Source organism: Clarias gariepinus, chromosome 28, assembly GCF_024256425.1.
Source record: "Clarias gariepinus isolate MV-2021 ecotype Netherlands chromosome 28, CGAR_prim_01v2, whole genome shotgun sequence".
NCBI lineage: Eukaryota > Metazoa > Chordata > Actinopteri > Siluriformes > Clariidae > Clarias > Clarias gariepinus.
In genome coordinates this window covers 16,873,593-16,890,512 of record NC_071127.1, presented here as the reverse complement: position 1 = coordinate 16,890,512, position 16,920 = coordinate 16,873,593, and the positions used below count along the sequence as shown (strand labels likewise).

At 41.0% G+C, this 16,920-nt stretch overlaps 1 protein-coding gene across 1 annotated transcript in view; it reads right to left on the bottom strand.

Moving 5' to 3' along the window:
- Positions 1–16,920, bottom strand: part of grin2da (glutamate receptor, ionotropic, N-methyl D-aspartate 2D, a) — a 148,784-nt gene that overhangs the window by 44,181 nt on the left and 87,683 nt on the right. Inside the window, exons 5-6 of the mRNA XM_053489590.1 lie at positions 16,229–16,557; positions 22–136 (exon numbers count right to left, since the gene is read on the bottom strand). Of these exons, the coding sequence (XP_053345565.1) occupies positions 22–136; positions 16,229–16,557 (444 nt within the window). The remainder of the gene's footprint in view (positions 1–21; positions 137–16,228; positions 16,558–16,920) is intronic.

The window sequence follows — 16,920 nt, the reverse complement described above, 5'->3', positions numbered from 1 at the left end:
ATCACCAAGGCTCGGCCTCACCTCTTCCCAGCCCCGGCCTGCAGTGTAGGAGATAACATCCACTAGTGGATTGGCTAAATAGCCATCATCATTAAAGGAGTAGTCTCTTCCCGACAGAGTGATGTTACTGAAGTATCTAAAAGAGGAACAAAAGAGAGAGAGAGGGGGAAAAAAAAGAAAAAAGAGGGTGAATGATAGAATGAGCAAAGAAACAAATTACAGAGAAGAAAGGTGATAAAGAATTGGAAAGTGGGAAGGAGGAAAACGGGGAGACGATGAGGGCGAGTGTGAGCCGGCAGAGATAAAGGGAGTGGGAGATAGGACTTCTATTATTTCTCTTTCCACATGAGATATTGTGTGAGTTTTGCACTGAATGCTTCAGGGTCCTTTATATAAAATATCTCTATATACTCGGAAAGTGAGTATGAGAGACCAGCATATTCCTGGCACACGGTGAATTTAAGATCAGGAAATAGGTGGCAAATAACGGGCATGAAGAGAATCAGAAACTGCCAGGAGAAAGGGTGTGAATGAATGAATAAATGAATGAATGAATGAAAGGACAAAATGTGAAAATGAATCCGCATATGCATATCTTAGATTTGACATAACCGTGATCTTAATTCGAATTACTTAGATAATTAAATTACACCAATCGAGCATCAGCCTTAACATTAAACCCATTCATATTAAAACCACCCAGGTTTGGAGTTCCCCTTGGTGTCTCATGGGTCATGGGTGCTCAATCAGTTCGAGATCTGGGCAGTTTGGAGGCCGGGTCAACAATAATCCCTGTCTGATGGACTGTGAGTTCTGATGACTTTATGACTTTATGGCTTTTATATGGGATTGGACCAGATTAGAGTAGACGTTTACTGGTTCTGTATATTATTAATAATCAGTGTTATTCAGCTCACCTGGCGGTTTTGTTAATGTTATGGCTGATGTACAGTTATAGCAGGACGTGGTGCATGAATATAAAGTATATCCCGGAAACACACCTGCTGAGAAACATGATGCACACAAATCCCACTGTGAAAATAAAACCAGGGGTTTTTACATACCGTAAGCTTCTACACAGGTATCGTGGCTATTAATAAAGGTCGTTACTGTATGTGGCAATTAACTTCTTTAATGGGTGGCAACAGTGTGATAGTAATGCAGATCAATAAGTGTTGCTATATGGAGTTTTATATAACGATTTTGATATTAAGAATCTAAATACATGAAAAATCACTCGCGTTTACTCGGCTAAAGAAATCATTTAATAGCCAAATAAACACTGGCATCACTTTATATCTATATTATATATAATAAATATTTTATATGGAGGTATGTTCTTTAGTAGGGGCTGGAAATAAATCTTTAACAATTAATTAATTAACCTCATAATCTGTCCTCCTTAGAATTACGTTTGTAAGGAATCGGACAGATGTTTTTTTTTTAAAAACAGCTGTATATCCTTCAGTTTTGCCGCCTATCCTATATTATATTCTTTCTTTTTTTACGTTTCTAAGTCACAAGCCGTCGTGTAAGCATTCCACTGCATATCGTACTGTCTATGGTTGTACATAAAAAAAAATGAAACTAGAATTTAAACAAGAAAACAAACAAAAAACAAAAACATGCACATGCACATCAAAATTAATTAACCCTTGAAAAACTGGCCCCCCTCTCACTCCGTTGAGAATGAACGGGCTTTTACAGTGTAGAGATTTGAGTCAGACGTGTCTGATTGGCACTTCATTACGGTAAGATGGGAGGGTGCTGTCCGCTTTCAAACAAATTCAAAAATAACCGACACTTCCCGAGAAATCCGGCTCAGGAACAGAGGACTGACTTCCCTTTTCAAGTCGGAGCTAGGGATCATGTTACATCGCCTGTGTGTGAGCGAGCCGTGCAGAGAGGCTTGTTGTTTTGGTGACTCCACTTCACTCCACTCACACACACACACACACACTCACAGGATTTACAGGCCATATAAATGCTTGTATACTGGAAATAGTAAAAAGCCTTTTGCAGGAGAAGCGGTGCACCGTCTTTATACTGAATTATTTATTTCAGCTTATGTGAGCGGCGGCACCGTGGCTTAGTGGTTTGCACTGTTACTGTACAGTACCTTGCACCTCCAGGGCTCAGGTTCGATTCCCACCTCGGGTCTGTGTGCATGGAGTTTGCATGTTTGCTTAGTGCTCTGGTTTCCTCTTTCCGTCCGAAGACATGCAGGTTAGACTAATCGGTCTTCCCAAATTACCCGTAGTGTCTGAATGAGCGTGTGTATGTGTATGTGTGTACCCTGCCACATATCCGAAGTCTCCTGGGATAAGCTCCAGACCCCCTGCGACCTTGTGGATAGACTAAACCGGTAAAGACGATGAGCGAGAGAGCCTATGTGAGAGCTCTTTAACTTTTATACTGCAAGTGTATACTTAACAAACTGTGATGGGACAATAAATTTAAATTCCCTCTCTCAAAATCTGATTTACTCTAGCTTGCAGGCTCAGTAACTGTGTTTTGGTGAAGAATTCTGTTCACAAATCTGAATGAAATTCTTATTAGAGATCCCATTATAAATGTTTGCATGGACGCTGATCTGATAAAATTTCAAAAAAGTTTGCCTGCTCAAATCTTTTAATTGGTTTATCACTCACCCACACACCCACACACACACCCAAACCCACCCACTCACCCACCCACCTTCTATACCGCTTAATCCCGTATTCGCGGAGACCTGGAGCCTGTCCTAGGTCACGAGGCAGGGTACACTCTGGACAGGGTGCCAATCCATCACAGGGCACACACACTCACACACTCACACACTCATTCACACACCATGGGCAATTTGGGAACGGCAGTAAGCCTAACCTGCATATTTTTGGACTGTGGGAGGAAACCGGAGTATAATTGGTTTAGTTGGAAAGTGGTTCTGCTCGCTGTGGAGTGTTTAATCGAAGATAAAATTAACCGATGTCTTTCCAACTCTTCCATCAGTTTTTTTATTTTTTTTATCCAGTTGGACTACTCTTTTAGGTTGTAAACATTTGGGTCATTTGAATGATTCAGATTAATCATGAGTTCCTGCACTGACATTATTTTCTCCTTTTTCTTTTAATCAGCACGGGCGAGTTTTCAGCACTGCCTAAAGGGATTTCGTCGGACCCGTCAGCCCTGTTTGATAAAATTCCGCTGATTCAATAGAAGAAGATGAACAAGTTGGACCCACATCGTGTCGTGGGAACAATATTTGTGTTTCTGCTGTTCTTTCCAATTAAGCAGCGATCCCTGAGGAGCACCTGGGATTTAAACAGGACGAGAGGATCTTTACAGCTCATCAAGAACAATAAACCTTTTAGTGCTCCGTCACCTCACCTAATGTTACCATCACACGGGGTAAAAATAGGCACAGAAAGAAGGTTTTTTTTTGTTTTGTTCTTGCAACATGAGAGAAACGACGAGATCAAGCGTTCTTCATATTGAACGTGTTATGGAACGTTTGCATCATCCCTCTTTCCAAATAAAATATTTTTCCGATCATAAGCAACGGAATGTTGTTAGTCGGAATTTGCACAATAACAATCATCGGGCAATCATTCGCACAATCACTTGAACAATCATTTGCACAATTTGCACACCCACTGCAGACTTACTCGAACATATCGCAGACTTTTTCACATACTTTGCGGAATTTGCACGCTCCGTGGACAGTTTACAGTATATTTTTTGATATTTTAATACTTTTCATATTTCATTTTATTTTATTTTTTCATGCCATTCATTGCAAAAAAAGGATTTCCTTGTATGGGGGAACATGTTCCTTAACTGTGCATAAGACTGAGCCACCAATGCCAATCACATGTTCTGGCAATATTTAGTTACATTTCGTTATTTAGGTTATTATTACCATTATTATTATTAAGCAATCAATGGGGCAGGTTAAAATAATATTAATTCTTTGGAGAAGATCTTTTGCGGTCACATGATCCACAATCGAAATGCCATTTCGTCCGGCGATCATGCCCGCTAGAGATAGTACCGCCAAGCTGAATTATGATGAATCACCGGCTAAATTAACCCTACGCATTTTGCTGAACACATGACGAGAGACTGAATAATGGTGTATGTTGATCAACTCTTCCTTTACGTCATTTAATATATTTTTTATATATCTACATACTATAAAGCTCCAGCTGATCTTTACAACACGAGGTTTATGATGCGGTTATACTTGCGGCTTTCTTATCAGGTACGATTTAACGTTAAACTATCGATTCGTAGAACTGAAACTTTGTTTGACCACAACATCAGCATAGTTTGCATTATGTTATTAAAAATATCAGTTTCTGACCTGTTTTTCTCTGTTCTTTGGTTTAAATCCCACCTGTCAATCTGCTATCTGTGCAGTCTGACTGACTGATGAGTGACTGAGACGGCTGCGTGTGCACTTTTAAAAAGGAGATTCGACCTGAGGAAATCGACCTGATCTAAGATGTAAGGAAACGATAAAATAATATTAATAATAATAAAGGCCACCTGAATACCACGAGACGCTTAATAACACTGATGCGAACATGACAGTTCCGTCCCAATAACCCCTGCATGAAATGAGCACATATAGTTCAAGTACATTATTAATACTGGATATACATTTATTTGGGATATTTATTGTGTCTATTCATTCATTATTTGATGATGATGATGATGATGATGATGATGATAATGCCAACTAAGATAAAACGGTCACCACAAAAGCATCGGACATCTTTGCCCAGGATCTCCCTGACGGATGGCTGATAATCACAAATCTCACTTCGTTTTGTCATTGGGAAACTGGTTCAACTGTCTTCTAGGATCTTGTCTGGCATTATAAACTCCAGACAGCTTGCCAGACAAAAATAGAGGCGGGGACATACAGTATATAGTGGCATGGTGGCTTAGTGGTTAGCACTGGTGCCTTGCAACTTCAGGTCCTGGGTTCGATTCCCATGCTGGGTCCGTGTGCATGGAGTTCGCATGTTCTCCCTGTGCTTGGTGGGTTTCCTCTGAGTTCCCCAGTTTCCTCCCACAATCCAAAGATTAGGCTAATTGGCGTTCCCAAATTGCCCAAAGTGTGAATGTTGACTGGATGTTCTACCACCATTGGTCTCTAAGGTCCCTAGTTGGCCTACAGAGGTTCCTGGATGGGTGGACATACTGTATACTGATTTATATTAAATCCGTTCTGGAGGTGAGTTTCCCCTTTTCCTTTGTCCCCTTAGAGACTCTGTAGTAGGTTTTCTCAGTTGAATATGAAAAAATATATCCCTCGATTATCAACGAGGGAATGAATGGCGCATTGTCCAAGTGCAAGTTGATCTTGGAGCTAAACTATTTGCTCTTGGTGAAAGCGCCATCTAGCGATCATTGTGTGTCAGTAGCAGCTGCCCATTCAAAACAATAGGCGGTCAAATGACCGCTGAACGGCGTTATTAGTAGGTGACACTGGCACGGCGCTTCTAGTGTTAAGTAAAAATTTGGTACTACGAAATATATTTTCCAATAGGAAATAACATAATTGTAGATGATCTGCTTCAGTTACTCAAAAATATTACAAATTTCCAACACTATAATTAGATTTCTGCATATAAAACAATCAAAACATTTAAAAAAGACATGCAAATCAAGTAAAATATGAAAAAAATATTCATTAAACTTAATTTATGATCCCTTTTGACACTGTCTGCTTTAAAGATGAAACTAAAAATGGCTCCCTTTTCTTTTTGCTACCGTCCTTGCTAAATCTAAATGCTAAATGTCGTTACCAAATCTTGCACAAAACACAAAGAAGGTAAACCCACTCGCTTGGATTTCCACTGACGCAACCAAGTTTTGATCTGCTCCCGTATTTACGTAGAACAAAAAAGCTTTGCATGCCGAGGGCAAATTTCTTGCAAAGTTTGAGTTCTTAAGTTGAAAATTCCCAAGTTGGTATGCAGAGGTACGACTGTACTCAGCAGCTCAGGGAAGCATCTAGAGATATTGGGGCAGCCTTTTCCAAAGCATTTAACAGCATGCCAAGCTACAGCTGTGATCCACATGTACTCACGGCCTGAGCATGATGCCTCCCTTAGTGGTTACGACAGAATGGAGCGCAGGCAAATGTACCCGGCGGTTAAGAGATTAACCTCGCCTTGGCACCAAATCTGTCCAAGCATATGGTACGAAAAACGACCAGCGGAGAGATGGAATGATCGCTGAATGTTAGAAAGGGGAAGGACTCAGGGGCAATAATGTAGGTGTCTTTAGGTTGCCTCGGCGTGATCTTATCAATTATTTAACCAAATGCATGTCACAAAGATTTTATTATAAGGATTGAACTTTTCATCACACTTCAGTACTGGACTCCAGCCGTCACTGGGACTTTTATACCTTAAAACTCAAGCGGCACAGATCCATCATTAATTTCATGACGTGTAAATTTCACCACAACCGGAATATGGGAATGGCGTCGCAAAAACTCTCAAAATGAGCATATTATTATTATTTATTTTAATTATATTTTTTATTATTATTATTAATATGATTTTGTGTATATGTGCTTTTTCTTTGCCTATGTGACTCTTTGTTTTTTTATATTTTGTACCGCCATGAAATAAAATAAAATTGCGTCATATTCCCCAGACTGTGCTAAAAAAAAAAAGGGATACGTAACTCCATATGGCTAAAACAGCTCCACATCCTCCCGCAGCGGTATAATATCCTCCCAATCAACCCATCTCCACCAGTTTACCCAGTATGAGCCGTTTCTTTCATCACAATAACCCCCTCGTTTTTCTAATAATAAAAACAGTGCCTTAAATCAGATGTTTCAATTTGTACAAATTAATTCAAGCTTAGATGTTAAAAAAAAAAAAAAAAAAAGTTCCTAATACACCATAATGAGGGTGCAGTCGACCCGAGGCCTAAATACAGATGTATATAAGCGATAAACACAACAGGAAGGGGAAAATTCGTGTTTATTACCCATTTTCTATAATTCATCATCACAGCTGCCTCATTTTCAGTATTCCACTGGTTCGAGCTCTTAGGATGCTTCTGATATTTTTCTCAGAGTCGCTATGACAACAAGACCTTTAAGCTGTGCTAAAATGCACTGAATGAGCAACTTGGGATGCCACTGAATTAAAAAAAAAAAAAAAGGAAAAGAAAATAAATGCTTCTCTAATTCCAACCACAAATGGGAGCTGCCACTTTCACCTACACTCTGTCTTAGGGTTATTTTAGATTTAATGAATTCTTTTGTACAGTAATATATATATATATATATATATAAATTCGGAGGAGACGTTTTTTTGCGGGATTGTGTCTTTCTTATAGATAGTCCATCCTAAATTATTATTATTATTATTATTATTATTATTATTATACTATTATTGATGTTGTCCTATTTTAATGATGTGGAAATAAGAAAATAAGAAGATAAGAAAAGAGCGAAAATCCTATCATCCTGAGATCGCTGTTTCGGTTCCTGGGTGAGGCTGTAACTTCTCGCAGCTGAAGGTCTAGAGCTCCGCCGTTGCCGGTTCCCAAGTGCTGGATGAGAAAGGAGAAGGGTTGGGCATTGAGCTAGCAACCCACCCCGGAAAAAACCAACCGCTACGGAAACAGCGAAAGTCCTCCACAATGGAGAACTACGTTTTGGAGAGGTACGTTTTGGTCTTGCTTTCCTGGGAAGGTCTTCATCAGAGAGTTTCATCATGGTGCTTGATGGGTTTCGCAAATGCACTTGACACAACAATGTTCTTGCAGGAACTGTTCCAGAACCGCTGACCTTTTTTCCATCAGTGATACTGTTTAAGAATTTTCTTGAACTGATTGATTTGCTATTTCATTTCTATTTTGTTTATATGTTTAATATTTAAAGCACTTTGAATTGCCTGTGTGTTAGTGTGCAAACACATCCTGTAAACCTGCCTTGTCTCAACTGCATCATGTCTTTAGATGACACACAGTCACACAAAAGTAAAATCATCGCCTTCATTACTCGATCACATAATATACCGTAAGTAAGGTATCAACGATTAACATCTTAGAGCTTCTACCTTCTTAAAGCACTTCAAAAAGATTGACAGCATCTCTTTTTCAATCCCTCTTACTGTTTTTTTCCCCTCTCTGACTCTCTCTCACCCCCTGCGATGTTGTCATAGCGACACATCCAGTGACATTACATGTGTTCTACTAATGTTTTACAGCGCAGGGTGAACAAAAACCACGGAGAAACTTCTAGTCATGGACATCGCTCGTCCAGCATAAACATGCAACTGCTCAGTGTATACAGTACGTGAACATTTACATCCTTGTAGATCTCCAGCTTTACCACTGTGTGTTCTGACACGTTTCTATTAGAACCGCCGTTAACCTTTTCATCAATTTGATCGACACTAGCGCTTCTATTGGATCAGACTACACGTGCCAGCCTTCACTCCCCATGTGCATCAGTGAGCCTTGGCCGCCCATAAACCTGTCACCAGTTCACCGGTTTTCCTTCCTTGGATCACGTTTGGTATGTCCTGACCACTGCAGACCAGCGGCATCCCACAATCGCAGCGGTTCTGGAGTTGCTCTGACCCAGCTGTCTAGCCATCACAATTTGGCTCTCGTCAAAGTCACTACGCCTGCCCATTTTCTCTGCTTCCAACACGGCAGCTTCAGGAAAGGAGGTTCACTTGCTGCCTAATACTGTAAATCCCACCCACTTCCAGCCACCATTGTGAGGAGATATTGAAAATGTAGCTGCTGTAAAAAGAGCCAAATTTTAATGGCTAGCCAATAGGGTCCGAGCAACTCCAAAACTGCAGCGATTGTGGGATGTTCCTGATCTGTAGTGGTCAAACGTGATCCAAGGAAGGAAAACCGGTGACGTGGAGACAGGGTCATGGGCGGCCAAGGCTTTACTGATGCACATCCAATAGAAGTGCTAGTGTAGATCAAATTGATGAAAAGGTTCATGCTGGTTCTGATAGATACCGCAGGGGTCAGAGCACACAGTGCATCACTGTCATGGTGGTAAATGACTGTATGGAGACGTATTTAAGATGGCGTGGCTGATCAATGTATGTACAGAATGAGGAGGAAATTTGTCTACACATCCTGTACAGGGACGTGTAAAAAGTAGAACATATAGCTCTACACACTCCAGAAGTCATCCTGCTTCTTCGATTCGATCAGCAGTCACATCATCAATACACACCAGTGACCCAGTTCTACTTCTCTTCCTAAACGTTCTGCTATCTCTCTCTAACAAATCTGTTTAGTTGGTCAGCAATGATGTTTCAGCATGGGGCAGCTCATGGGGAACCAGGCAATAAATGAATGTTAAGGCCACATATTTGTGCAAAGGTAAAGATCAAGATAACCTGACAATCTTAGGGTACATGAAAGTTAGAAAGTGGAACATCTACTGTATAGTAGTATAGCCTTAGCCCCGTACAATTCTTAAAGAGAACTACCACCCTCAGCTGAGCTGACACGGAGCGAAAGTGACAGAGCGGCATGGTGGGAAACCGCAGACAGCAGAGGTTGATGACCGAGGGACAGGAAACACACAGGAGTGTGAGCAGAGGGCAAAGTTGATAGTCTGTATATCAGAAACACTAAAAGGTGTATAATGTTCCTAATAAAGCATTTCTGAGATAGCGGCTGCTCTGTCTCCAATACACTGTTGTGTGAGAGACAAAGGGGAAAAAAGGCTAGGAGTGGTTCAGTGGTAGAGGCGTCGTACCATAATAACAAGCTTTCGTAAGATAAGTAACTTGTTTCTGCGAAATAACAACCACCTTCCACAAGATAAATAGATTGTTTCCCAAGTTAGTATCTTGTTTCTGCAAGATATCAACTTGTTTCCATCCACTCACTCATTCTCACTCGTCTATACCGCTTTATCCTGTATTCAGGGTCGCGGGGGACCTGGAGTCTATCCCAGGAGACTTACTGATGGGGTACACCCTGGACAGGGTGCCAGTCCATCGCATTGCACACACATACACACACTAACACACTACAAGCAATTTGGGAACGCCAATTAGCCTAATCTGCATGTCTTTGGACTGTGGGAGAAAACCGGAGTACCCGGATGAAACCCACCAAGCACGGGGAGAACATGCAAAGTCCATGCAAACAGAGGTGGGAATCGAACCCAGACCCTGGAGGTGCAAAGCGTAAATAAAGTAATAACTTGTCCCTGCAAGATAAATAACATAATAAAAAACTGACACATTTTGGGACTTTAGGGGCTCTGTAATTATCAAATAGAAATGAAGTTGTATTATCAGAGTGCGCAAAAGTGCATCCTACCTTTGATTCTGCAGCCTGAGGCTATCAAAAGTGTGAATGCAACTAAAGCACTGAGTGAAAAAGAAAGCACCTGTTCGAGCTTGCATGCTGTCGATTAAAAGAATCACTGCATGAAAAAAAGAAAAGCAAAGAAAAAAGAGCAGTTTTGAATTCTGACTATTGACTTAAATCCCAGGCTTATTACTACAGTGCTACTGTTTCTTTGTCGAGTTTTTCCTTTTTTCGTCTCATACAGAGTTACTAAAAGATGGTATTTTATCCCCAAGACGTACAGCGCGATTAAAAAAATTATCACAGTCAACCAGAGCTCTTTCAATTCCCCGTGATTTATTCTACAATTTATATGAAGAACATTTCAAGAGCGACCCACTTGTGTGCTTATTGATTTACAAGATTTAATTTATCCTTGGGTATCTGAGGATGCAGGTCGGCTGCTGTTTGGTAAATCATGTTTCTCTTATAGGCCAAATGGATGTGCATTAGCATGCATGATGGCACGCCGGAGACGGCGAGGGGGGAGCAGCACTTGGCTGGTGACAGTATGTGATATTTCCCAGTGCATTCGCTCACTGTAACCAATTATCTTATTTGCATGTAAAGTGACGACGAACGTTTAAAGTTGCCAGTGGGGCAGAGATGAGAGAGAGAGAGCAACATCTAAGGAGGAGACGCACTTCGAATCTGATGAAGGAAAGAGAATGGAGGAGAACAAGGAAAGAAAGAAAGAATTGGATAACATGCAAAAGATGAGACGGGGAAAGAAAGATAAGATGAAAAACATGCAGCAGTGAGGAGGACAGGAGGGCAGAGTGCACTGGATGAAGGAATGGGAAAATTTTTTTTTTATTAAAGGAAGAAAAACATGGTAGGACGGAAAAACCAAAAGAGTGATGGGTAGAGGAGTATTGAGTGAGACAGAAAGTCAATGACAGAGAAAAACACTTTTTTGTCAGATCGTACTGCACATACAAAAATCAAACCATATTCAAAACGAATTCTGACTTTTAATGTAGGTTGTATGTAAGGAACAACTGCGTGTATGTTACAGAGCTGTGAAAAGGGATTTGGGGCATTTAAGGGATTTACCAAGAGGTTTGGTACAGTACAGTCACATGCTGGTGAGATTGATAGATAGATGGATCTATACATCTATTTATCTAGGAATCCATCCATCTAGAGACCTCTGTAGTCAAACTAGGGTCAGGTGGTTAATGCATCAGGCTATGGTTTGAAATGTTTCAGGTTTAAATCCCACAATCATCGAGTTGTCCCTGCTGGGCCATTACATAAGTATGGCCCTTTGAGACAAAAATATCATCTTCCAAATGTAGATAGTGGAGGTCAATGGTGACCATTGTATTTATTCCCATCTTGTACAACCATGGTAGAACCTCTGGTCAATATTCACAAACTACAGGCAATTTGGAAATGGCAACTAACCTAACCTGCGTGTCTTTGGACTGTTTGAGGAAACCCACCAAGCACGGGGGGAACATGCAAACTCCATGCACACAAACCCGACACAGCAATCAAACCCAGAACCTGAAGGTGCAAGGCGACAGTTCTAACCACTTACTTACCATGCCACCAGATTGATAGATGAATAGATATATTCCATTCCATTTAGTAACTTCTATAGTCCAACTAATAGTCATGTTCAAGGAGGCCAATGTGACCGATGTACAGATTCCCTCTTTAACGACCGTGGGAGGACCTCCAGTCAACGTTCATACGGCCTCACAGCCTAAATCTGCATGCTTTTGGACTGTGGGAGGAAACCAGAGTACCTGGAGAAAACCCTCCAAGCACAGGAAGAACATGTAAGCTCCATGCCCACAAACTGCGACGTGGGAACTGAATCGGGATCCTGGGGGTGCAGGGTGACAGTGCTAACCATTATTATTTATACAGCTCCAGCTGGACTCGTATTAACTCTAAAAGTGTTAAATCAACACCAGAGATCAACAGAGAGAGCTGTGGAGCAGGTGTGCGATGGTTTGCCACCGGTCTCCATTTGGAGGGAAGTGTGTGAGGGACGAGGGAGAAACCTCTTGTCCCATGTATGTTAATGTTACCTCATGCTCGCTGTTTCGATCTCATTGCCTGTGCACTGAACGGAGCATATGTACTGTATGTGTGTAAGCAGAGAAAAGTAAAGCCAAAGCCAACAGGATATGCAGGACTGCAGCAGGACTGTTTTAAAAACCCTGGGTCAGCAGTGTTCACTAAGTGCCTTACTGCGGAGGTTGTTACTCTAGTTTTGAAACCAGGAAGCTCTTAGAGAACAAAGTAATATGTGGACATTGTACAGAGCTCTCTTGCAGAAGCAGCAGCTTCTTTTCTCTGTCTGCTGAATCAATAGAATGAGACACACACCGGGAAAGTAGGTGTAGGATCCAGAGTGGGCTGTCATCGTCTCGTCTTGTGTCCCTGGTGATGGGCTTTGTTCCACTGACATCCCAGGACAATGTGAAGGCATACCCTGATATTCCTTTATGCATGACAGGGCTGTTAGATCAGTCAGCACAAGGATATTGCTAATTTATATGATTTCAATTATTAAGGACTAGCTGCTAGATCAGGACACCAAGTACAAAGAAAATTCAGTACATCCTGGATCTAAGAGCAAAACAACACACTCATCACATGAGATTTTTTTCTTTTTTTCTTTTAAAGCCCCGGCCACTGAAACAGCTTGCACTGGTAAATAAAGTCCTCATACAGTATTACTCATCAGCTCTAAGCTCAAAATTACTCAAGTGGCAAGGACCCTTCAAGGTCACGCATTGGGTCAGGGAGTGTGACTATGAGGTATTATGTATAGACAAGAGAGGTACACTTCAGACCTTTCACCGCAATCTCGTGAAACAGCAGTTCTTGTTGCTCTGGAGAGAATAAAAACACGACCATGGGACCAGAGTGATCAAAAAATCAAGTCCCTCCAATCCTGCGGGATCTCTCACCCTCCCAACCTCACGAAAACATGCAAGATGTTTAGATGTGTTTTGTTTATGAATCGGTGCACAAAGACACCCCCAGCAACATGGTTTCATACAGCCCATTTGGGTTTATTTAAACGTGCGGGTAAAAATAGACACTTTTACAAAGCGGCTTAACAAAAAAATATGGTTATATTCAGAGTCGATGGTGGTGCAAGACTCAAAGTGGAAACTGTCCACTTGTGGAAGACAACTCATCTTGGAAACATAATAATATACTAATACATACTACGATAGGGGAGGTGGTAGCTCAGTGGGTTATGGCGTCGAGTTACTAATCGGAATGATGGCGGTTCAAGCCCCAGCTCCATCAGGTTGCCATTGATGGGCCCCTTGTGCAAGGTCCTAACCCTATCTGCTCCAGGGACGCCATTTCATGTCTGACCTCAGTTATGCTTTGATATGTGAAGTGTGTAGTAGCATACAGTACTGTATATGTGACAAATAATGACTTAACTTAATGATACACTAACTGGCCATTTTATTACGTTCATGGCATAGATTCAACAAAGTGCTACAGACTTTTCTTATAGTTATTGGTATCTGTAGCTATAGTATCTGGGCTCCCTCCTGAGCATCCCTGGCATTTTATAGTGCTGAAACTTCTATTTGTATCAGCAGGCAAATAAAACCCGTCGCTTGTCAAACCCGACTGCTGCCTAGTACTTTTCATGTCAAATAGACGAGAGATAGAGATGGAGACATATTTCCATAATGCTCCTTTTATCATTTTCTGGTGGCACATTGAACAGGACAGCTTTTAAAACAGATTTATTTATAGTTCTTTAGATTTGAACTGATAGAAGTTGTTCTATAGAAGCGTCCTAAAATATATGTTGATCCATTTTATTTCTTATGATTTACAAGAATTACTGCAAAACAAGACGCAATTCCTGTGAGCATGTTCATGTGATACAGGGAGAGGGAAAGGGGGACAAGAGGCAAAGGGTGGACATACAGTCGAGAGGGACTTACAGACTTTATAGAAAGAACTAGACGAAACGTCGTGATATCACCCGTAGATGGTTTAAAGATCAGTTTTGAAGCGAAACTATGGGAGTTCTGGTCGTCGGCATCTTGGCAGGAGCTAAATCCTGGTTAATTGATAAATGGTAAAATGGTTTTTAGCTTTAGCTCAGCTAAAATTGTAAGGTAGCTGATGTTGATTTTTATCCTAACCTTACTTTGCAATCGCTTGAACTCATCCGTCTTCTGAACAGTAAATTTGATTCTGGATGTTAATGTGTTTCCTTCTGAAACGTGGAGTCAAAGTGTTTAAGATACATGCCACCGCTGCTAAAACAACCTGGCAGCATCTTAGCCATCCAAGCTAGCTTAATACAAGGTGACACAAAAAAACGGGAACTTTTTTACAATCCAATAAAAACTAGAAGTGATAAAAGAAATACATTTTATTCATAGTAATTGAAACCCAAAAAAACTTGGCATTTACGAAACATTGATGGAATTTATCATTTTTTTTGGAAAGATTACATCCTTTAGATGGCGTCCTCCTGTACGAATACATTCCTTAAATCTGCTGTTGAGATTCCTCATTGACAACATCTCAGCTGGGATACTGTGAATTTCATCCCCAATTCTCTGTTTTAACTCATCCAGGGTTCTTGGTCGAGTCATAAACACTTTACTCTTGAGGTAGCCCCACAAGAAAAAATTACGCCCCAATCTGACGATCTAGAGGGCCAGGGAACGTTAGCGAATCTTGAGATCACACGCTTACTGAACGATTCTTGCACAGCTTCCATTGATTGCCGTGCAGTGTGTGATGTCGCTCCATTACGCATTTCAAAAATTCCCGTTATTCTGTGTCACCTTGTATAAGGAAAAAAAAAAGAAGAGTTTGAAAAGCCTTTATCATCTCACTGGTGGATAAAAAACTCGACATGTTATAAAGCTGTTACCCTGTCGCAACATTTCCCAGTAGCAGAGAGCACCAAGTTACTAAAACGATCCTGTGTATTGCCAGTCACAGCCGCAATCGCATACAAACCTCATCTTCTTTCCGCTAAATATAATCACCCCATTTTTTTTCTTAAAAAAAAAAAAAAAAAGCATACTACGCAGGAATATGTACACCAAGAATCATACTGATAAATCATGTTTACTGATAACCAGCTACTCCTGTCAACATACAAGGTTCTGTAATGCATTAAACAGGTATGATCCTATATTTCCCCCAATGTCATAAAACATTTAAGTCAGGAATATCTCTTAGAGCAATTTCTCAACATTCTGAGATTTCAAGATCAGTTAAACAAGTACAAGTGTAGGCACTTTGCCAAGGTCTAAAAAAAGCCAATGCTCCAAAATCAACACCTTCAATGTTGACTAATCTTTACAGCTGACCACATGAACGAAGAAATTTTTGACCAGGGGTACGTTTGGAAAAGTAAGACCGCTTAAGACCACTGCACCTATTCTTAAGCATGGTGGTGGTAGTATTGTGATTTGGAGCAGTTGTGCTGCAAGTGGAGAGAGCATTGCACAAAGTGGATGATGTAATAAGGGGGTGGACGACCTTAGAATTCTTCAGGAGGATCTCAAATCATCAGCGGAGACAGTGGTGTCAAAGCTGGATGTGAAAGCAGGCTAACTTTAAGCTATCGTAGCCTCCACCATGGTTAAAGTCAGGTACTGTATATGCCAGGTAACAAGAAACTTGTTCGTGGCTACCAAAAGCATCCGCCAAAGTTCATATTTCAAGGGGGTATAAAAATTATTAAGTATGGATATGTTGTAAATAAAAAACATAACCTACCAAAACTAGGACTGGAGCTTTATATTCTGGCCACTTTCCTCAATAAATATTTTTACACTTGTACTGTTATTGCAGGGTCATGAGGGAACTTTACTGTTGAAAATTTCATAAGCCATTTTACCTGATTCTGTCGGGCACCCTCTGTGTCTGGTTGCCATCAGTCATGCAGTTCCCGGCAAAGCTTGTCCCTCTGGCTCCACCATACTCCCTCCTAAGCGCCATGGCTCCGTGAGTCAGAACAGACACGCCTTTAGCAATACGACGACGTGGCTCGTCTCGCCATCCCTGAGGCCGCACTGTAAACAAAGCCTTGGGCAGCCCTTCCACTCCGAGTCCAGAAAGGGCTGGGCCCACAGCGAACCACATGTGTGAAGGAGTAGCTTGGCCTGAGAGCCATGCTGCCTTAAAAATCTGCTCCGCCTCTTCGTGTGAGCAGTACAGCAGCCTCACCTATTAAAGGAAACAGAAAAAGCATGCCATTTAATTAATTATAAAATGTTTAATTGCCAGTACAGCCTTCTAGGAGACATTTTGCATCAGTAACCTTTTATGAAAAAGTAAACCGATATTCCAAATCCATTTTTAAACGTTAACTTTCTAAATTTTAATTTTAATTTTTGGCAGAACAGTTCACAAAACAGCAGCCATTAGTAATAGAATAACTTAAAATTGTTGTGAAACGGGGCATCATGGTGGTGTAGTGTTTACAACTGTGGCCTTCATCACAGTGTGTTCGATACCTCCCTCGGATCTGTGTGCATGAAGTTTGCATATTCTCCCCATGCTTGGTGGGTTTCCTCTGGGTACTCCGGT